The sequence below is a fragment of the Dromiciops gliroides genome, chromosome 1 (assembly GCF_019393635.1).
Source record: "Dromiciops gliroides isolate mDroGli1 chromosome 1, mDroGli1.pri, whole genome shotgun sequence".
NCBI classification, from domain to species: domain Eukaryota; kingdom Metazoa; phylum Chordata; class Mammalia; order Microbiotheria; family Microbiotheriidae; genus Dromiciops; species Dromiciops gliroides.
Window position 1 is genome coordinate 613,246,030 of NC_057861.1, and position 22,457 is coordinate 613,268,486.

At 38.9% G+C, this 22,457-nt stretch overlaps 1 protein-coding gene across 3 annotated transcripts in view; it reads left to right on the plus strand.

Moving 5' to 3' along the window:
* The window catches only part of PRUNE2 (prune homolog 2 with BCH domain), a 338,542-nt gene that overhangs the window by 261,433 nt on the left and 54,652 nt on the right, over positions 1 to 22,457 (plus strand). For all 3 annotated transcript variants that reach the window (XM_044001558.1, XM_044001553.1, XM_044001542.1), the window contains one exon: positions 19,831 to 19,910. In XM_044001558.1, the coding sequence (XP_043857493.1) occupies positions 19,831 to 19,910 (80 nt within the window). The remainder of the gene's footprint in view (positions 1 to 19,830; positions 19,911 to 22,457) is intronic.

Genomic DNA, 22,457 nt, shown 5'->3' on the forward strand with positions numbered 1-22,457 from the left:
AAACTTTAAAGTGCTGCCCTATAAATGTTAGCTCTTATTATAGAGAGGTGAACAACCTGGGCACCTTCTCCACTCTACCTGCCCTCCCAACTCACACTGTTCATCTTAGTTGAGGCAGGACTTTAAAAGCTCTGTGAAGTAGTATTGTGAAGTATCTATTTGTAACCCCTAGATTGTTAGAGACAACTCTGGATGGCAAAATCTGGCACATAGTAGGTGCTATCAATGCTAGGGCAGCAAGGTGGCACAGGGGATAGAGTCAGGAGGACCTGAATTCAAATATAGCCTCAAACACTTACTCTCTTTGTGACCCTGGGCAAGTCACTTCACCCTGTTTACCTCAGTTTCCTCACCTGTCTATTGAGCTAGAGAGGAAAATGGCAAACCACTACAGTATCTTTGCCAAGAACACCGTAAATGGGGTCACAGAGAGTTAGATACTACTAAAATGCCTCAACAACATATAAATGCTAATAATTATAATAATAACTATTATTACTGTTGTTATATTTTGTTCCACTGACTTAGTGGTTCTGAAAATTATAGTATCATAGGGTCATATATAACATCATAGTTTTAGACCTGGAAGGAACCTAAGAGGTCAGTTCTACCAATATGGTACAATGGAAAGAGCTCTAGATTCAGAATCATAGGCCCTGGGTTCATGTCCTGTCTCTGATAGTACCAGTGTGACCTTGGGCAAGTCACTTAAATTACCTTGGCTATAACTTCCGATGACTTCTAACCTCAGATGTTCCTTCCAACTCTAAACCTATGATTGTATAAAACAAGAACCACCTAAAGTTGAGTATGTCTTTCTGTATGTCTTCTTGCTTTATACACACACACACACACAACACTCACATGTAAGCAAAGACACAAAAGACCTTTCTGATCTCCCTGATTATTGCTCTGGCACTTAGCACAGTGTCTAGCACTCTTCTAGCATAGAAATTACTTTGTCTTTATTCTATGTACATCTTGAATTCTCACTAGAGTGTAAGCAACTTGAGTACAGGGACAGTTTAATGCTTCTCTTTCTATCGTCAGTGCCTAGCACAGTGCTTGGCACAAAGTAGACACATAAAAAAGATGTTTGTTGAATCAAGTTTGTTGAATCTAAATCCAACAAAATCATCCACAGATATAGGCCAGGCCAAAAGTCACAGAAGGGTTTCAATATTTAATCACTCCTTTATTTTTTTGTTTTTAATTTATAATACCATGATTATATATATATATATATATATATATAAAGAAATGACTTTACATTATGTGTGAAAAAGCAAATCTCATAAATGGCGAAAAATGAAGAAAAATAATTTTCAAAAAGTTATTAAAACATCATAACCTTTGGCCCTCTCTGTATTTAAATTGCTTTGGCCCTTTTCATCTCTATGGCCTGATACCTATTTGTTCTGACCCCCCCTCCCACTCGAGGCTCCCTCTTTTCCCATATATTGCTTTATTCCTGCTTTCCATCAGATATTTCAAAGCTTGCTTCCCGTCCTCTCTTTTCTTGAAGGCAGACTTAGGTAGGTATTGCTTCTGTAGATATGATTGCATCCCCCCTGACTTTCACGTGTTATGATAGCATAGGACATAGCTTTGTACTTCCCTATAGGCAGGAGTGTGCTGGAGCCAGCTCTAACTAGGTCTGAGAACCAGGTATTAAATTTTCAGTATATTTGTTGATTGTCTGGGAGAAATGTTAATAATGAAGATGAAACAAAAATATGTCAGGGCTATATTTTTTTCCTCAGAGAGTTGTTAAACATTTACCAACATACCCTTTCCTATAGGATCTTAACTACAAACAGTCAGAACTGTCCAATTCTTTCTATGTAACTACATAATCTAGCTTATTGATGCTGCAGCTTATGAGGTTTTTGTGATTTGGGAGGTGGGGTCTGAACCTCTGCTTTCATTTATGTAAAGTACTCAGTCTACAGGCTTCCCCTTCCATTTCCCCACTGGTGCAGACCATTAGTATCCTGTATATATACAAATCCCAAGGATTTGGCCCTAGTGATGAGGTAGTAGTCCTTATTAAGGTTGTGCTTTCTGGTCTTCCAGAACTGACAGTGTTCCCCCCAACACACACACACACACACACACACACACACACACACACGCAAGCACACACCACTATAATCAAACATATACCTTGGGGGCAGCTAGGTGGTGTAGTAGATAAAGTACCAGCCCTGGATTCAGGAGGACCTGAGTTCAAATTTGACCTCAAACACTTGAGAGTTACTAGCTGTGTGACCCTGGGCAAGTCACTTAACCCTCATTGCCCCACAAAAACAAAAACAAAAACAAAAACAAAAACAAAAACAAAAACAAAAAACAAACAAATAAATTATACCTCCTAACCTTCACCTCTTCCTGATTATAGCAGCTCAGGGTTGTTGGTTGTCGCCTCCAAAAAGAGAGTTTGATAGCAGTCCACAAATAGTATGCCTCTGCCACATAAAATTGGCATTCACAGATCCTGTCTGCCTCTCCCTGTACTAGATACCAAAAGCATTCGTAATCCATTTTCCTATTTATTCATCCTACTATTGACCCATTTGAAAAATAGTAACCAAGTTGTGAGGAGCAACACAGGATGGTGGATAAATGGTCTCTGCAGTCAGAAAGACCCGGGTTCCAATCTAGCCTCTGACACATAGTAGCCGTGTGATCATGAATGACACTTCATTAATTTATTCAACAAGTATTTAGGTACCTATTGTGTGCCAGGCATCACTGCATTAGACTCTGGGAAAACATAGACCAAAAAAAAAAAAAGAAAGAAATAGTCCTCCACCTTCAGGGGCTTAATTCCATTAGGAGGAAGCAAAGCATACACAGAACAATAAATGCAAAATATATACAAATAATTTGAGGTGTGAGGCATGAAGCAATGCAGCCTTTAGAAGTGTTAGTCAGCCCTATAAGGTGAATGGCATGGCTGATCTGTATGGTGGAAAGATGGGGAGGAGGAATTTGCACACTGTGATAAAAAGAGAGATGAAAGCAAAGGTCTAGACCTCCCCCCACCCCCCATAAAATCACAAAATCCCCTATAAGTTGTAGAACCAATAAGCTAGTTTTATATAGTTATGTGTAGAAGTGAACTGAGAAGTTGTCTTATTAAAACTACACCAGAGAACAATTTGTTTATTTTAATTTCTCAGACTGCTTCTGCCCAGGGGAAAAAAATCAAGGAAGAGTGTAGGCCTAGAAAGTACTCCAGTGAGTGGGGCTGTTTTTCATGAGAAACACAAGGAGCTTTTCATCCCAGCAAAATCCCCTTGAGATGCTGTTAATGTTTTCAGTTTGATTTTGCCAACTTTCAGTGATTTAAGACAAAACTGACAGAAAAATATATTTGCAATTTTTAAAACTCTACAATATTTCTAAATTAAAAAACAATGCTGCACAAATATATTAGGAGAATTTCTTAGCTGTGATAACATCAAGTAATGTGTGCATCTGTGGCTTATGACCGGTGAGCTTCAGACAGTATGACTTCCATTGGTTTGTTAGCTGACCCAGGGTGTCTGAGGCAACCTTTTCACATTCTATCTAAAAGATAAAGACCTTTTGAATTTCAGTTCCTCCACCTATTGGGATGTTTCCTACATAAATCAGCAGAAAGCCACAAACACTTCTGGATCTTTTCTCCCTTGTTTGACACATTTCTTTTTACTCTGTCTCCTGCTATTTCTATCTTTGGCTTCTTCAGTGTCTTTAAAAGTCACTTTCTCCGCCTCTTCCCACCCTTCACTGTTCTGCAGGCCCTAAAGGGCTAGCTGGGAGACTTTTCTTAAAGTGCGATGATAGTGACGAATTTTTAGAAACCAAATACTTTCATTTTAAACTTTATCTCAAATTTATACCTGGCAAAAGTCTTTAAAAATTGACCCATTTTGAATAATGCATTGATTTATTCACACTTTTCTTCTAAACACAGCTAGCTAAGTACTATCAGCAGAGAGAATTTTGTGCTTGATGTTTTAAAGTAATTTTAATGACTGCGTTTTACTTGATGGTTTGGTGTAATTTATATGTTATATATGTGCATGTATACATGAATATTCATATATGTAAATGAGGAACTCAGATTCTATTAGGAGGAAGCAATGTGCTTAGATATAAGTAAATACAAAATATATACAAATATATGCACATTGCAATACACATGTACACAATGTACATGGCATGTGCACACATGTGTGTGCACATAAATGTATGCATAGGAATAAATACAAAATATACACATATATTATATGTGTATGTATGCACATATACACAAATATACACACATGTATTTGAGTTATGTATGTGCATATATACATTTATATATGTGTATATATTTTGTATCTGGGGAAGCTTGGTGGCACAGGGGATAGAGCACTGGTCTGGGATTCAGGAAGACTCATCTTTGTAAAATCAAATCTGGCCTCAGACACTTATTAGCCATATGACCCTGGGCAATTCACTTTATCCTGTTTGGCTCAGTTTTTCATTTGCAAAATGAACCAGAAAAGGTAATGGCAAACCACTCAAGTATCTTTGTCAAGAAAACCCTAAATGAAGTCACAAAGAGTTAGACATGACTGAAGTGACTGAACAACAGAAACATCTGTGTGTGTATACATAATGTAGATGTGTTTATACATGTATGCATAGACAGGATATGTGCAAAGACATGATTGTCTGCATGTGTACATGTATGTGTATGTATATTATTTGTGTATATGTGGGCAAATATTTGTACATATGTGTATATGCATAGATTGCATTTGCAGACAAGATATATGTATGTATAGCTGATATATCTGAATGTATGTGTATATACAGACACAGACACATGCATGCACGCACATATCTTGTCCAAGAAGACAAAAAGAAGAGAGATAGGCCTAACTGTGAGTCCAGGTGAAAACATCTCTCCTTCTGTAGTATCCTGGTACAATAACAACACCTAGATGAAGAAGAACAGTCTTAATTGTCATTAAGAATTACACTCCTGGGGTGGCTAGGTGGCACAGTGGATAAAGCACCAGTCCTGGATTCAGGAGGACCTGAGTTCAGATCCGGCCTCAGACACTTGACACTTACTAGCTATGTGACCCTGGGCAAGTCACTTAACCCCCGTTGCCCCGCAAAAAAAAAAATAATAATAATAATAATTACAGTCCTTTCTGATCAATCTTATATTTAGAGCTGGGAGGGATTTTGGAGATCCTCTAGTTAAAGTGTCCCATTTTACAGATAAGGAAACATCTGTAGAGCTGGGATTCAGATGCTGGTTCAGTGACTCCAAGTTCAGCCTTCTTCCCCTCCCCCTGACCCACTGCATGGTGCCATTTCCACTGCATCATACTGGACCTTAAACCAGGTGTGCATTTATACAGTTAAGACTCTTCCCTGAGTAATTATACTTTGAATATTGGCAAAGAAAAGTGGAGCAATGGAGTAAAAAAAAATCACAAAAAATAATTTTTTCTTAGTTTTGAAAAATGTGTTTTCTGATTGTCACCAACTCACTAAGTCAACTCGAGAAGTCTCTGGTCTCACTTTCCGTTTCATCTGTAACAATAAGGAGGATGTACTTAAATAGTCTCTTACTCATCCCCAGATCTGATGTTATGTTAGGTACCAGAGTCTAAATCAGAAATTATACAGTACCCTCAGGGTTCCTGTTTTAAATCTTTTCCCCTTGGTGGCACTGTAGAACTGAATTTAAAGGGAGGAAATATACCACACCCTACTTAGAGGCAGCTATGATGGAACAGATAGAACACTGGGCTTGGAGTCAAAAAGACCTAACTTCAAATCTGGCTTCAGACACTTAAGAGGTGTGTGACTCTGGGTAGGTCACTTAACTTCTGTTTATTGTAACATGGCAAATATAATAGCAGCTACATCACAGCATTGTTGAGAGGATCAAAATGGGATTAATATTTGTAAAAAAATTTGCTTAGCACAGTGCCCAGCACATAGTAAGCACTATATATGCTTATTAAATATTAAATGCTTATTCCCATCCTTTCTTCTGCTTATATTCTATTCCAGGTTACATTTCCCAGGCCTTTCAGAGATTGTTCATGGTAGAACAATTTAGGAGATGAGAGTTTGCTAGAATCTGTTGAAGAAATGTAGGTATGGAAGGCTGATGCTAGCCTTAAAATTCACAAAGTTATCTATTTAGATCTGGAATGTACCTTGGTGTTCATCTGGGTTCTAGGCTTATATGTAAAATTCATTGTAGGACCTGAGGCAAATCACTTCATTTTTGTACTTTGGCTTCTCATCCATGAGGCTGGGACCATAACACCTGCATCACCAGGATGTTGTGAAAATTGATTAGAATAATAGAAAATGTGTCAAGCCCTTTGGAAATAAGTGCTATATAAAACTACAGTAATGTCAGTGAAAAGAGAGAAACACACACACACACACACACACACACACACACACACACACACACACACACCACAGTTGAAAAATGAACAGCAAGGTTTCCAGAGTAGAAAAATCTTAAACTAAGGGGAAAAAATGAAAAGGGAAGTGGGAAAAGATGGAAGAAGAAAAACTATAAGAAAGAAAAGAGAAAGAAAAAAAGACAGCATTGAAGAGAAATGTAGCTCACTTGGGCCTAGAGTTATATTGTTTAAAGGCTGATGGGGCATTGAATTTTGAGCTGAAAGGGACCTGAGTGATCATTTCATTCAATTGCTCCATTTCATAGAGGAGGAATCGGCCCAGTTAGGTGAAATAATGCAGGTAGTTCAGTAGCTGAACTGATATTCCCATCTCTCTGACTTTAAATCAGCTTTTGCACTGCTCTGCCTTGCTCCTTCTTCCCTTGGGAGTAGAATCAGGAAACTTTCAAAACTAGCCACCAGGCCTGCAAAAGACAATCTTTCTTCCCTTACAATTTAGGCAACTGCCTTAGGAAAGGGAAAAGGGGCTATGATAGAAATAGCAGCTTTCTGGCCATCCATAGGATGGCCTTATAAAAGCCTGGGTATCACCTCCTCCATACTGAGGAACTTGAGCATTGAGGGCAGGCTTTTCTGTTTTCTTCTGCCCACACTTTATTGTGTTTATATGGTACAATAGCCATAACTGGTGATTGGGGAGTGGGAAGGGATAGCATGATGTTCCTACTAATAACTAAAATGATGGCTTGCTAAGTGTTTAGCTTTTTCTAAAGATTTCTTGGCGCCTAAAGTTCTCTAAATATTTATACAATATTTTTTGCAACAAACATTTATTTTATTTTTTCCAGTTACAAGTAAGGGTAGTTTTCAACATTCATTTTCATAAGATTTAGAGTTCCAAAATTTTCTCCCTCCCTCCCTTTCCTCCCTTCTCCACAAGATAGCAACCAGGTTATATATGTACAATGCACAAGTGCTCTTTTTATCAATTCTTTCTATGGGGGTGGATAGTATGCTTCATCATCAGTCCCTTGGGATTGTCTTGGATCATTGCATTGCTGAGAGTAGTAAAGTCATTCACAATTGCTCATTGAACAATACTGCTGTCACTATGCACAATGTCCTCCCAGTTCTGCTCAATTCATTATACTTCAGTTCATGAGTCTTTCCAGGTTTTTCTGGGATCATCCTGTTTGTCATTTCTTATAGCACAATACCATTCCACTACAATCATATACCATAGTTTCTTAAGTCATTCCTCAATTGATGGACATTCCCTTGATTCTTAATTCTTAGCCACCACAAAGAGTTGCTATAAATATTTTTGTACAATTTCCCCCCTTTTCTCTTTTTCATAATTACTATTGTTAACTGTTCCCCTTCCATCCTATTCCCTTCCCCATGATATTTACTCTATTATCTATCTTCTTTCACCCTATCTCTCTTCAAAAGGGATTTGCTTCTGTCTGTCCCCTCCCCCAATCTGCCCTCCCTTCTTTTGCCCCTCTCTCTTTATTTCCTTCCCCTCCTATTTTCCTACAGGGTTAGATAGATTACTCTACCCAATTGAGTGTGTATGTCATTCCCTCCTTGAGCCAATTCTGATAAGTGTTAGGCTCATTTACTGCCCTGGTTAAATAGATCACTCCACCCAGTTGTGTGTGTGTGTGTGTTAATCCCTCCTTGAGGCTACTCTGATGAGTTTAAGGTCTTTGAGCCTTTTCTGATGAGTGTAAAATTCATTTATTGCTGGCTCTTCCCCCATCTCTTCCCCCGCTCCATAAGCCCTTTCCTGTTTCTTTCATGTAGGATTTTACCCCATGCTCTCTGCCCTTCCCCCTCCCCTAGTGCATTCCCCTCTCCCCTCCATTTAACCCTAAAGATGTCATCATGGGGCATCTAGGTGACACAGTGGACAAAGCATCCACCCTGGACCCAGGGGGATCCCATCCAAAACACGGCCTCAAATACAAGACAGTCACCCACTGCACTGCTTCAGGTATGTTCCCAAACTCCAATTTTTTATGGTTCTCTAAGATCTTGTATTTGAAAATCAAATTTGCCATTCAGTTCAGGTCTTTTCATTACGAATTCCTGAAAGTCCTCTTTTTTATTAAAGTCCCATTTTTCCTCTGAGAGATTATGATCAGTTTTGCTGGGTAAGTGATTCTTGGTTGAAATCTCAATTCCTTTGCCCTCTGGAATATCATATTCGATGCCCTCTGGTCCTTTCATGTAGAAGCTGCTAGATCTTGTGCTATCCTGACTGGGGCTCCATAGTACTTAAATTCTTTCTTTTTGGCAGCTTGCAATATTTTCTCCTTGACCTGAGAGCTCTGGAATTTGGCTATAATATTCCTAGGAGTTTTCCTTTTGGGATCTCTTTCTGCATGTGATCAATGGATTATTTCAATTTCTATTTTACCTTCTGCTTCTAGAATATAAGGGTAATTTTCCCTGACAATTTCTTGAAGATGATGTCTAAGCTTGATCATGGTTTTCAGGTAGACCAATAATTTTCAAATTATCTCTCCCAGACCTATTTTCCAGGTCAGCAGTTTTTCCAAGAAGATATTTCACATTGACCTCTATTTTTTTACTCATTTGGATTTGCTTTATTGTGTCTTGGTTTCTCATAAAGTCACTAGCTTCCATTTGTTCAATCCTAATTCTTAGGCAATTATTTTCATTAGAGAGCTTTTGTACCTCCTTTTCCATTTGGTCAATTTGACTTTTCAAGCTGTTGACTTTTTTTCTCATGTCTTTCCTGCATCACCCTCATTTCTCTTTCCAGTTTTTCCTCTACCTCTCTATCTTCAAAGTATTTTTTTAGCACCTCTATGGCCTGAGACCAATTCATACTTTTCTTGGAAGCTTTGACATCTTCCTCTGAGGGTGAACCTTGATCTTCCTTATCACTGAAGAAACTTTCTATGGTCCTCACCTTCCTCTGTCTGCTCATCATGCCTTTCTTTTACTTGACTTTTAGCTCCTTAAAGTGGGGCACTGTTTCCAGGCTGCAGTATCCCAAGCTTCGGAAGTCCCAGGTGGTATGATTTAAGGAAGATCAGGTTCTTCACTTGCCTGGCCTGTTCCCTGGACCATAGATGACCCCAGACCAACTTGCTAATCAACCAGCTTTGTGTGTTGTGGTTGTCAGCTCTGACAAGCCTGTGCCCCTCCCCAACCTGGGCCACTGTTACTCAAGCCTACCTCCTGGTTCTCAGCAGGGGTGAAAAAACCAAGTCCTGCCTCAGCACCAGCATAAACCCTTGTAGTCTCCCCCCTGCCCAGGGCTCAGCCCTCTCACCAGACTGTGACCTTAGTTCCAGACGACACTGGTGCTTCAGCTGATTCAGAGGCTCTGGGAGGCGGGGTGGGGGGGGGGGTCTCTTTCTCTGGTTAGGCCTTCCTGGGACTGTATCTGTGTCAGGGTAACTGTGGGTTTGGGCTCCATTTCTGTCTTAGCAAAGCAACTCCCTCCTTCTGACCTTCCAAGCCATTCTTGGTTAGAAGATGATTTCTGTACATTCTTCTGTGGGTTTTGCTGCTCCAGGCATTGTCCTATGGCATTATTTCGATGTTTTTTAGAGCGATCGTGTCATGAGTTTGAGAGCTCACTGCCTTTCCTCCACCATCTTGGCTCTGTCATGGAAGTCCTATTTATACAAAATTTAAAAGATCTGGAATTTAAGAGGTACAACCTAAGAAAGTGTATTCGATTCAGTTTCTCCTCTGCACCATTCAAGGCTAAGTTTTGTACTAACCAGGATAGACAGCTTGCGTGAACTTAATTAGGATTAGGAAAAGAATGATATCCCTGGAGACCTTCAAGACTCCGCTCCAACGATGCTTTCTGTATGAGGCCTTTCCTGTCTGTTCCACCCCTTCCTGCCCCCCCAAGTATCTTCCCTTTGGGGTTACCTTCCAGTCATACTGTCTATCTTACATGTACATAGCAGTTTTGCATGTTGGCTCCCCCGTTAAAATGTGAGGTTATTTTTAAAGGCAACAGACCACATTTTTATCTTTCTTTGTATCCCCAGTGATTATTTAGAACAATGACCAGTACATAGCAAACATATAATAAATATTTGTTGAATAATTGGTTCCAAAAAATGAGCATTCCTTATTTGGGGAGAGGAGTTATATGTTCTCATTGCTATCAGTATTTCTAAGGAAAGACCCTCCTAGTCCATAAAACAGGAAAGCTATGAGGGTATTTATTGCACAACCAAAAATATTGATTCATGGTGCCTTCGTGTCCTGAAAGGGTGAATGAGCTCTCTGAAATGCCTGACTTTTCCTCAGGGAATAAGTAATTTACCATGATTTACCATGCAAACCCAACTCAATGAATCCTTTTTACCAATTCCAAGTGAGCTTCCTTTCCTTATTTTATATCTGAATGATGAAAGACTGAAAATTTTTTACTTTTACAAGTTTCAGAGGGAGAAGAGCTATCAGATCAAGAGGCTAGATCAAGAGCCCAGATGTTGTTTAATTTCTATCCTTTGCTTTCATCTGCTTTTTCAATTTCCCCATATTTTTCCCATGGCAGCTCCTCTTAATTCTGTTCTCTGCCTTCTGAATCTATTACTCTTATCTGTCCTAGAGTGAGGCAAGGAGGCAATGCTAGGTAGTTATGGACAGTTGATCACTGGAATGAGTGATCTAAAAAAACATAGGCACAACTTATTGTCCAGAAGCAGAGTTCCTGTCCTTGATGCTGCTATATGGCTAATTACACTGAGTGTAGGGAGGTTTCTGTTGATGGGACTAAAAGGGCTTCCTGAAAGAGACCGGGTATGCAATGTGTAGGGTCCTTTATTTGACATATTTAACTCACAAAATAAATCTATGTGATTTGACCAGTGATATTGAAAAATATGAGGGGATGGAGAGATGAACCAAGGGATACTACCAGAATCTGGAGGGGTCAGCTTACACATAGTCCAGTGATAGGCACCAGAGGACAAAATTAGAATCAGAATCCTGAGGGAATCTTGTTTTCCAGGGCAGGAAGAAGTTCATGATGGTCCTGTGAGAGGATGCTCACAGAACACAGTGTATCATTAAAATACACTCTTCCCATTCTTCCCATACTCATTCCATGCGTTAAGTCAACTCAGAGATGCTGAAGACTAGGTGTTTCAGAGAGAGAGGGGCAAGGTCCGAATAAGGAGCATCTGATTAGTTTTCTCCCTTCTGATATCATAGGAAGGGAGGGACCAATCAGAGAGCTTCATGGAAGATGAATGTTTTAGACATGAAAGGGTTCCTAATTTCAGAAGGGGCGGGGGGAGGTGGTGCTGCAACCAAGACATGAGAAACTCTCCTGTACAGAGACAGTCTTCACAAGAAATACTAGTCCTGAAAAAATTTATTCTACTTAAATTCTTATCTCAGTCTTGCCTCCTGTGCTAATAATTTGAATTCTTAGAGAGTCTTTCTTTTCTCTGCATTTACTGATGAGATACTGCAAGATTCTGAGGTGCTAGGTCCTGTCACAGTGCAAGACACATAGCTGATACCTAAAAGCATGATTGATCAGTCGAGAATTCTTAACTTTGAATCCTTTATCAGTTGAGCTTCTAAAAGATTACTTTGTATCATTCTAAGGAAGTCATTTTGAATGTTATTTTTACTTTTACTCAGTCTCCAGAGAAAATCTTTTTTATCAGTCCAGGAAGCTTATACCAGAAGAGCCCCCAGAGAATACAGTGGGAATTCCCTCACTCCACAAAGGAACATTGAACTTTGCAAAAACATGTTGTCCTGAATATATCCTCAAACCCATTATCCTTCATCTTGGCCTTGACCATTTTTTGTTGCTGCCCATTTGGCTGAGTGGCCTACAGGAGGCTTTACTCCCAGCAAGGTTTCATTGCCCGCTGCTCATTGTACCTGCCTGTCAGGAAACATTACCATCCAGAGGCAGGGTTTTTTTCCCCAAGCTTAATTCACTGCTTATTTCATATGAAGGGAAATTCAACTTCAAAAAAATCAACCCAGTCCCACCAAAAAAAAAGAAAATGTGCTGATTCCTTTAAATTCAGAAATGCTGAACGGACATAAAATCTGCCTTGCTCTGATTTTTCTACTTGACCTAATGTCAAGGGGTGGGAGAGGATTAAGAGTGACTGAAAGGATTTCTCAAGGTTCAGCTATCTCCTCATAGTATTCACTTGTTCTCCATTAAGGATACATCTGACCCATCTACACAGCTCCTGTTAGCATGCTTTGGAACAAGCATGTGAACCAGAGATGCAAAATTTCACTTCATGCAATACATTTGTCTATGCTTCTGATCTCTCCTCTCTGTCTCTCTGTCTCTGTCTCTCTATCTCTCTGTCTCTGTCTCTGTCTGTCTGTCTCTCTCTCTCTCTCACACACACACATACACGAAGACACATATCCATGAGCATGATCCTGAATGTGAGCTGAGCAAATAGGAAATAAATAGGTCAGCCAGGGCAGAAAGCAAACTCCAAAGCATCTATCTTCCTGGCTATCTCAGAGACCTCCTTTAAAGATCACAGTGTTGGACACAACCTCTAGGTGGAAGCAAAGGTGTAGTTAAGCGGAGATGGACAGGGTATTTTTCCTTAGCAACTAGGACACTGTCATTTTCTGTTTACAGCCTCAGCTGTGTTGCTGGGATTTTGTTTGTCATCCTTAGCTCTGTTCTATATTGGTACTTTTGACCCCAAGAAAGCTGACTCTCATCAGTTGTTCCATGTAGATGGAGTCACTTGCCTGAGTGGTTTCTTGGTGAGACAGTGGCAGGATTATTCACCTGGTCTAAGAAACTGCTCTCACACCCTTCATTAAATCCTGTGTTTTGCTGCTCAGGGGACATGGTAAAATTACTGAATTATTATAATCATGTTAGATGAATTAGAGTAAGTACAATTCAGATCCCTTTCTGATTATTCTCCAGTCTTAAGTAATCCCCTTTTCTAGTCCTGGTCCTGCTTTCTCCCCTTGTTCCTAGCATGGTCTTAATTCTTCCCCCTATCTTTACTTCAGTTAACTACTTATTAGTTTACTTCTTTTTTCCTTCTTTTTCCCTCCCCTCCCTTACCTCCCTTATCTCATGCTCCACACTTTCTTTCTTTTTTCCTTTTTCTATACCAGCCATTGATTTTCCTGCCTCTTCTTGATAAGATGTTTTATTTATTTTTTTTTTCCTTAGAGACCTGAAAAACAAAGACTTTCCCCCCCTCCACTCACCTTCAGCAAACAAGTTTTTCAGCCCCTCTAAACTGTGTTCAGCATTAAATTTCTCATGTATGTGGACCAATATCCAGGAGGCGACCATCTTAGCTATCATTAAATTTATTGTTGGGCTATTATAGTCTGTGTACCTGTAACTAATGAAGTATAACGATGAAAACTACAAAAGAATCTAAGTTTAATCTTACATGTCAAACCTTTTCATGGGTTCTTAACCTGTGGTCCATGAATTTCTTAAATATCTTGATAACTGTATTTCAATATAATTTGTTTCCTTTGCAATTCTATGTCTTTTATTTAATACATCTAAAAGCATTATTCTGAGAAGGGCTCCGTACTTCAATAGAATGTCACCAGGGTCTGTGACATGAAAATGGTTAAGTATCCCTACTTTAGACCACTTCTCCTTTATATTAGATTTAATACAAGTATCCTCATTTGGGGGCATGTTTGCTTTTTTTGTATTTGCATTTATTTTTAATTTAATCTTACATGTATCCTTATAATGCCTTCTATAGTTGATAGTTTATTTTACTAGAGAAATTGTTACATAAGGAAAAAGGGGGAAACATTTATAATAAATCATTTGCTATTATTTGTTTTTGCCTCTCTTTGAATCCCTAGCACTTGGCATTGTATCTGCACACAGGAAGCCATTAATAAATGTTTTTTCTTTTATTTATTGATTGTGTCAGTGACATCTCCTTTGAAAGCCTTTTCTGATTCCTCAGATTGCTAGAATTTTCTGCCTCCTCAAATTATTACATATCTGTATATTTGTTTGATTACGTGTTGCATTACCCAATAAAAGTTAAGCTTCTCCAAGGGGCAAGGACCGTTTTTTTGGTTCTGTTTTGTCCTCCTATCTCTGGAGCTCCAAGTACAGTATCTTGCATATACTAAGGCTAATTTCATTGGATGGCAATGGAGTAATGTTTTTGTGTGTGTTCCAATCAACAATGCATGATTGTCATGGGCCATTAGGACTTGAAAATATTGTTTATAGTGAATATATTCAGCTAATAGAATTGAAATTGAATTAGTTATTTATTGTGAGCAATCTCCAGATGGTTAACAGCCATAAGTAGACCAAAGGAGTCTTTAGATTCTGAGATCCTTTAGAATCTTGGGCCCCAAAGTCCTTGTTTCCTGAAACGCGGGCATTATAATCCAAAGTAATGCAAACTCCTTGAGAAGCATTCTTCAGATATGCTTGTTTGTTTGATCAATCATTTAAAGACCCATCCTATTACAATCTAGGTTAGCACCTATGTTAAGTTTGGTTAATGATTCATCACCCTGACTGAGCTTTTACATTGTTCATTAGATATCTGCTAAACTAAGTGCAGAAAACTATGCTAGGTGTTGGAGGAGATACAATATTCTGTTCAAACAGTCTCTAGGGCAATGAAACTTCTGATCTAAATTCTTTATTATTCATTGCTCATGGCCCAAGGGCCTCTCAAATTCTCAGGTGCTCCAGGTCCCAGAGGGACAGCTAGGTGCTGCAGTGGATAGAATGCCAGGCCTGGAGTCAGAAAGACTCATCTTCCTATGTTCAATCTGGCCTCTGACACTTACTAGCTGGATGACCCTGTACCCTATTTGCCTCAGTTTTCCCATTTGTAAAATGAGCTGGAGAAGGAAATGGCAAACCACTCTAGTATCTTCGCCAGTAAAACCCCAAATGGGGTCACAAAAAATCAGACACAACTAAAACCACTCAACAACAACAGTAACAAAAGAAACAACAACCAGGTCCCAGAATTGCTTAAAGCCAATGTAGATATGGGTATAACATTAGAGCAAGAAGGAGAATACCTTATGACATGGGGCTTAGGACAGGACAGGCATATCAAAGAGTCACGGTACTATTAAAGTTTAAACTGGCCAACTAGATATCAGGATAAACATACCTAAGAAGTAAGGGGAGATCAAATTTTATAACAGGAAAGACAGTTAGGGATGGCTACTACCTGAGCTAGGAGGCAGAGATAACTCCAGAGATCAGAACTATCATTGCAAAAAAGGGAAAATTCGCCTGACTCTCAGGAATCTTTCCCCACCCCACCCCAAAAGGAATTTTCCATTGTCAGGCGGCCACCCCAGCTACCTTCTATAAAAGCTTTGGCCTTTCTTCTGTTGGAGGAGAATGATGTCTCTAAGCCATCTCCTCCCCTTGAGGCTAAGTCTTCCACTTCCCTCTTGGTCACTTTCTCTAGTGTCCAATAAAGGACTTTGGGGGGGGTGAGGCAATTGGGGTTAAATGATTTGCCCAGGGTCACACAGCTAGTAAGTGTCAAGTGTCTGAGGCTGGATTTGAACTCAGGTCCTCCTGAATCCAGGGCTGGTGCTCTATCCACTACACCACCTAGCTGCTCCTTAAAGGACCATTTTAATTCTAATTGGACTGTGTGTGAGTGTAATTCTTTATAGAGGAATGCCTAAGGACCCCCACCACCATTGCCCCCGACCCTGACACCTTACGTATAAGGATCTGCCCTGAATTATGGGATATTATGAAGCCAAGTGGTGTTCTGAATAAATACTGCTTTAAATTAAAAACATCCAACAAGCTTCAGATATAAAACTAACCCTGATGATTTTTTTACGTGCCTTTATTAATGGTCTCCCCTGATCCTTACAACCATAGGGGATCAATTTCTCCCCAAATCACTTTGTCCTCTCCTATATATGTATTTATCTCATTCTAACAATAATTATTTTTACCATAATTATTTTACCATAATTATTTTTGTAAATATCTCATTTCCCTACTAGATCCTTGAGATCAAGGGTTCTATCTGTCTCTCTTTCTCAACTGTACATATAATGTATAATAGAGAGAATACTTGTCTTGGAGTCAGAACACCTAAATTTGAGCTTTGGTAATAACACTTATTAGCTGTGTAACGCAGAGCAAGTTACTTAACCTAAGTCTTGGTTTCTTTAGCTGAAAAATGGGGATAATAATTCTTATATTACTTAGTTTCTAGAGTTATTGGGAAAGAAAGTATTTTGTAAATCCTAAAGTGCTATCTAAATACACACCATTGGTGCTGAGGTCATCTATGAATGCCCAGCTCCTAATAGAGGTATATTTTTTCTTTTTAAAATGAAAAAACAAGGGGGCAGCTAGGTGGCATAGTAGATAAAGCACTGGCCCTGGATTCAAGTGTACCTGAGTTCAAATCCGGCCTCAGACACTTGATACTTACTAGCTGTGTGACCCTGGGCAAGTCACTTAACCCCCATAGCCCCGCCAAAAAAAAATGTAAAAATGAAAAAACAAAATGTTTTTATCTATAGCTTTTTCTTTGCATTACAGTCATTTCTTACCTATGCCCTCCAGATCGAATTTTTCCTTGGGACAAAGAAAAACAATTAGGCAAAAATATTTGAGAAAGAAATATTGTCTGGTAGCATGTACAGTACTCTGATCTACCAGTCCCTCTTCTGTCCTCCATGAGTGGGAAGGTAGGCTTCATTCTCTCTTCTCTAGAACCTCCTCTGTTTTGGGGTTGTTTGGTTTCCCCCCCCCTTCTTTAGAGGCAGCTAGCTAGTACAGTGAATAAAGTGCTGGGATTGGAATCAGGAAGACCTGAGTTCAAATCTAAACTAAGACCCTTACAAGCTATATGTTCCTTGTTAAGTCACTTAGCCTCTTTCTTTTTTTTTTCCTTTTTTTTTTTTTTTGGCAGGGCAATGAGGATCAAGTGACTTGCCCAGGGTCACACAGCTAGCAAGTGTCAAGTGTCTGAGGCCAGATTGAACCCAGGCCCTCCTGAATCCAGGGCCAGCACTCTATCTACTGTGCCACCTAGCTACCCCCTTAACCTCTTTCTATCTCATCATCCTCAAATTCAAAATGAGGGTTATAATAGCAGCTACCTCCCAGACAGGCTATGAGGATCAAATGACAATATTTGTAAAGCACTAAGCATGGTGCATGACACATAGTAGGTGCTTAATAAATTCTTGTTTCCTTACTTCCACTATATACCGGGGATTCAACTTCCTTTTCTTTTCTTTTTATTTTGGGGGGGGGGCAGGGACAGGCAATGAGGGTTAAGTGATTTGCCCAGGGTCACACAGCTAGTAAGTGTCAAGTATCTGAGGCCAAATTTGAACTCAGGTCCTCCTGAACCCAGGGCTGGTGACTTTATCCACTGTGCCACCTAGCTGCCCCCCAACTTCCTTTTAATATAGTTATAGTTCTATATATTATCTTGGCTCTATACATTTTACTCTACATTCATTCATGTACATATTCCCTTGTTCCTATATACTCTTCATATTAAATTTCTTACTGTAAAGTAATATTTAATTACATTCATATACCATAATTTTCCCAACTTTTCCTTAGTTAATAGAGACCTACTTTGTTTTCAATTCTTTGCTGACACAATGATATGTCGGTATAGAATAGACCTTTGTTTCTGCCTTTGCCTCCTTTGGGCTTTATGCCCAGTAGTCCAATTGTAAAGTTAAAGTACATAGAAAGCTTAATTACTTTTTTCGGCATAATTCAAATTAAAATATAAAATAGTTGAACCACATCTTCACAGCTCCTACATTGTTTCTTCAATGTGTCTGTCTCCCCATAGCCACTCTAAAATCAACTCTTCCCATCTTTTGTGATCTTTCTCATTTAGCAAGGAATAGGTTAAAACATGAGTTTTTTAAAAAATTGTATTTCTCTTACTGTCATTGATTTGGAACATGTTTTCTTGTCATTTGTTATTGGTAGGTCCTTTGAAAGCTGTTTATATATGTATGTATATATATATATGTATATATATATATATGTATATATAATGTGTGTATAGCACCAAGGGCCAAGTATTGTGTGTATACATGTGTATATATATATATATATATATATATATATATATATATATATATATATATATATATACACACACACACACACACATATATATACATATATATACACACATACAGATATATTGCTTGTATACATATACATATATTTCCAAGGGTCCATATTTAAGCAATACTATGTTTGAAGTTGAAGGGAAAGTCCAAATATATGATCTGTGATGACGTCTATACAGTATTTTGAATATGCCTAGATAAGATGAAAAACAGAAAATAGAATAGCAAAAGTAATATCCACAACCTCTCCTGCTTCTGAGATTTTTTGTGATTTTAAAATTCTTGTCCAATTTAGGTAAAAGAGAATGACTGATTGCTTGTGTAGTATATAGCAAACAGCCATAGATCATATCCTTTGCAACTCCCAAAACACCTTCCTTGAATTTGAAAACCTCAATTCTGTTTAATTTTAGGCTGGGTAGATTTGGTTTAGGCTGGGTAAAGTGACCAGAGCCATACCGCGGGTGGGGCAACTGGGATAAAAGACAATGAAAGAGCATGATTTTTAGAACTTGTATAACTTTAAATTTTGTTGCAGTTAGATAGGGATGACACTTTTACCCCTTTGACAGCTTAGAAACCAATTAGCAAGAAAAATTAATTAAACTTGGAGGCTTCCAAATGGAACCAACTAACCCTTCCTTTCCCTAAGAAGGGATAACTCACTGCCTTTTTGTTTTTCTTTGTCGCAAGGAAGAGTTCAATGTGGAGGGAATAATGAACCAGGTGGGGGGCAGCTAGGTAGCGCATTGGATAAAGCACCAACCCTGGATTCAGGAGGACCTGAGTTCAAATCCAGCCTCAGACACTTGACACTTGCTAGCTGTGTGACCCTGGGCAAGTCATTTAACCCTCATTGCCCCGCAAAAACAAAACAAAACAAAACAAACAAATAAACAAAACAAAAATGAACCTGACCTGACCCAGCTCTTTCTGGACCTAAGTGACACTTTCAATAGAAATAGCCAGGCAGTATTCCAAATTTCTCCCATGAGGGGAGACAGAGACATTTTAAAGAATCTTTGGGGGCAGCTAAGTGGCGCAGTGGATAAAGCACTGACCCTGGATTCAGGAGGACCTGAGTTCAAATGCAGCCTCAGACATTTGACACTTACTAGCTGTGTGAACCTGGGCAAGTCACTTAACCCTCATTGCCCCACCAAAAAAAAAAAAAATCTTTGGGTACTTTTCAAAAGAAATGAATAACCAAAATAACCATACATTTTAACTCTTTGCTTTGCTTTTCCAGACCATTAGCGGATGATGTAGGAATGGACATCCCCTTTGAAGAGGGAGAGCTAAGTCCCAATTCTGCAGACATGAGACCTGGTGAGAAAAACATTAGTTCATTCTCCTAGCAACATTCCACACCCAAGACATTTAACTATTCAGTGAGAATATTTCCTGTGCTTCTAACAAACACTTTCTTGCTAGGAAAAAAAGAAGTGTGTGTGTGTGTGGGGGGGGTGCTGGGAGTTTAGACTTCTTTTCCTATGTTAATTTCATAGTTGACTTAACCAATGAGAATTTGCTTTTGGAACCATGTTATCTCTTATGTCTCAGCTTCATCTATCTGGGCTTTTAGTTGCTATGATCACTGTCTACTCTGTTGTTATTTTTATTCCATTATGCCCAACTCTTTGTGATCCCATGGACCACAGCATGCCAAGCCCTTCTATCCTCTACTCTCTCCTGAAGTCTATCCAAGCTCATGTTCATTGTTTCTAGAATATCTAATCCTCTGCCATCCCCTTCTCCTTTTGCCTTCAATCTCTCCAAATCAGGGTCTTTTCCAATGAGGCCTGTCTTCTCATTATGTGGCCAAAATATTTAAGCTTCACTTTCAGCATTTGACCTTTCAATGAATAACCTAAATTCATTTCTTTAAGTATTGACTGACTTTATCTCCTTTGCCGTACAAGGGACTTTAAAAAGTCTTTTCCAGTACTATAATTTAGAAGTGTTGATTCTGTGCTGCTCAATTTTCATCTCACAGCCATTCATTGCTACTGGTAAAACCATGGTTTTACCAGTATGGACCTTTGTCACCAAGGTGATGTCTCTGATTTTTAGTATGCTGTCCAGATTTTGCCAATATATCCCTAGTTCACTAAATAAAAAAAGCTTATTGTTAAAGGAAAAGGCAGCTGGCTGGCATAATGGATAGAGTACTGGGCCTAGAGTCAGGAAGACCTGAGTTCAAATTGCTAACTGTGTGACCCTGGGTAAGTCACTTAACCTTGTTTGCCTCAGTTTCATTATCTGTAAAATGAGCTGGAGAAGGAAATGTATCTTTGCCAAAACAACCCCAAATGGGGTCACAAAGAGTTGGACATGACTGGAAAAAAAATGACTGAATAATAACAACATAATGGAAAAAGTCAAAATATTTCAGTTCAATTTTTAGCTCTTCCTAAGAATAATATTTGGGCAAATCACTTAAGCCCTCTGGGCTTCTGTAGTTTCCTTCTCTATAAAATAAGGAGTTGGGGGGGGGGGTTATGATCTCTAATATCCCCTCCAGTTCTGTTCTTTTGGGGTCTCAGTTTCCTCATTTCTCATATGAGAATATTTAAATATGATGATCTCTACCATCCCTTCCAACTCTATCATTTTGTGATTCTATGATTATTCATGAAAATCTATGCAAAAAAATGAAAAATTTACAGGAAATGTGGTAGCAAGAAGGCAGTCAGTTTCAGTTCAATGCCCTAATTATGTAAAACCAGCCTAGGGTCCACCCTCAAGGGTTTGTGGGTAAGTTACTGAAAATAAAATGTGGCTCCTGAGCCTGCATAATTAAGAGACCTGTTTCAGGGATAAGCTATCCTGAGTTACTTTCAGGCTATTCATTTGTAGGCACTACCCGTTGTTTGAGTGAGAATGACTAGAAAGTTGAAGTTATTGGGGTCTATTGGTTACCCTGTGTATGAAAATCTCTTCTTGTTCCATTAGCCTGTACATCTTTTTTTTTTAACTTTTAAAAAAGTGTTATTTATTTTATTCTGAACTTAAGAAATAACTTTGTTTTCTTTTCCTTTTTTCCTTCCCCTCCCCATGCCTCAAGGGCCATGGCCCAGCCTCAGACCTAAAAGAAGCAGAAAGACTGGTTTATAGTATTTAAGAACAGCCAAAAATGTTTGTTTGGTACCTGCTCATACCCACTTTTCTCTTCTTCTCAATGTTTATTCAGTTACGTGACGTGGGGGGAGCATTGTAACATAAACAGGCAGTTATATCTCTAGATATTAGCAATGGCTCCCTTGTAACTACAGAAAGGATGCTGTTATGCTGAATATTAGTGTTCCTAGGGTCATAGATTTAGAGCTGAGAAGGAATTTAGAAGGCCTCAAGCCCACCCCTCTCATGTTACACACGATGAAACTGAAGATGAGGGAGATTTGCCCAGGGTCCCCTAGTTAGTGTCGAGGGAAGGATTTCAATTTAGGTCTTCTTGACTCCCAGGTTCAGCATTCTAAACCATACAGAAGTTTTGCCATTACTAGTGATGCCAAGTAGGCCTGATAGGTCAGTAATTTTCTTTTCCATATCTCTGACTGTGACTAAGGTGGTATTAAATAGAGAATTGCCATTTTAACTTATTGATAGTGGGCAGAATGCTCAACTAAGAGTCAAGAAGATCTGGGTTCAGTTTTTCCATCTGACCTTTACTAGCTGTGCTACTGTGGGCAATTTACTTCCATAGCCATTGATAAAACTTGTTTTGCTTGATTATGTCTGCTTGTTATAAGAAATTTGTTTTTTTTTCTTTTTTTAAAAAAATGGGATAGGGGTGGGATGGATATATATATATTTCTGTTACTTGAAAAAATTAAGAGATGAAGGAAGTGGTACAGATATGAAACGTTCTACGCA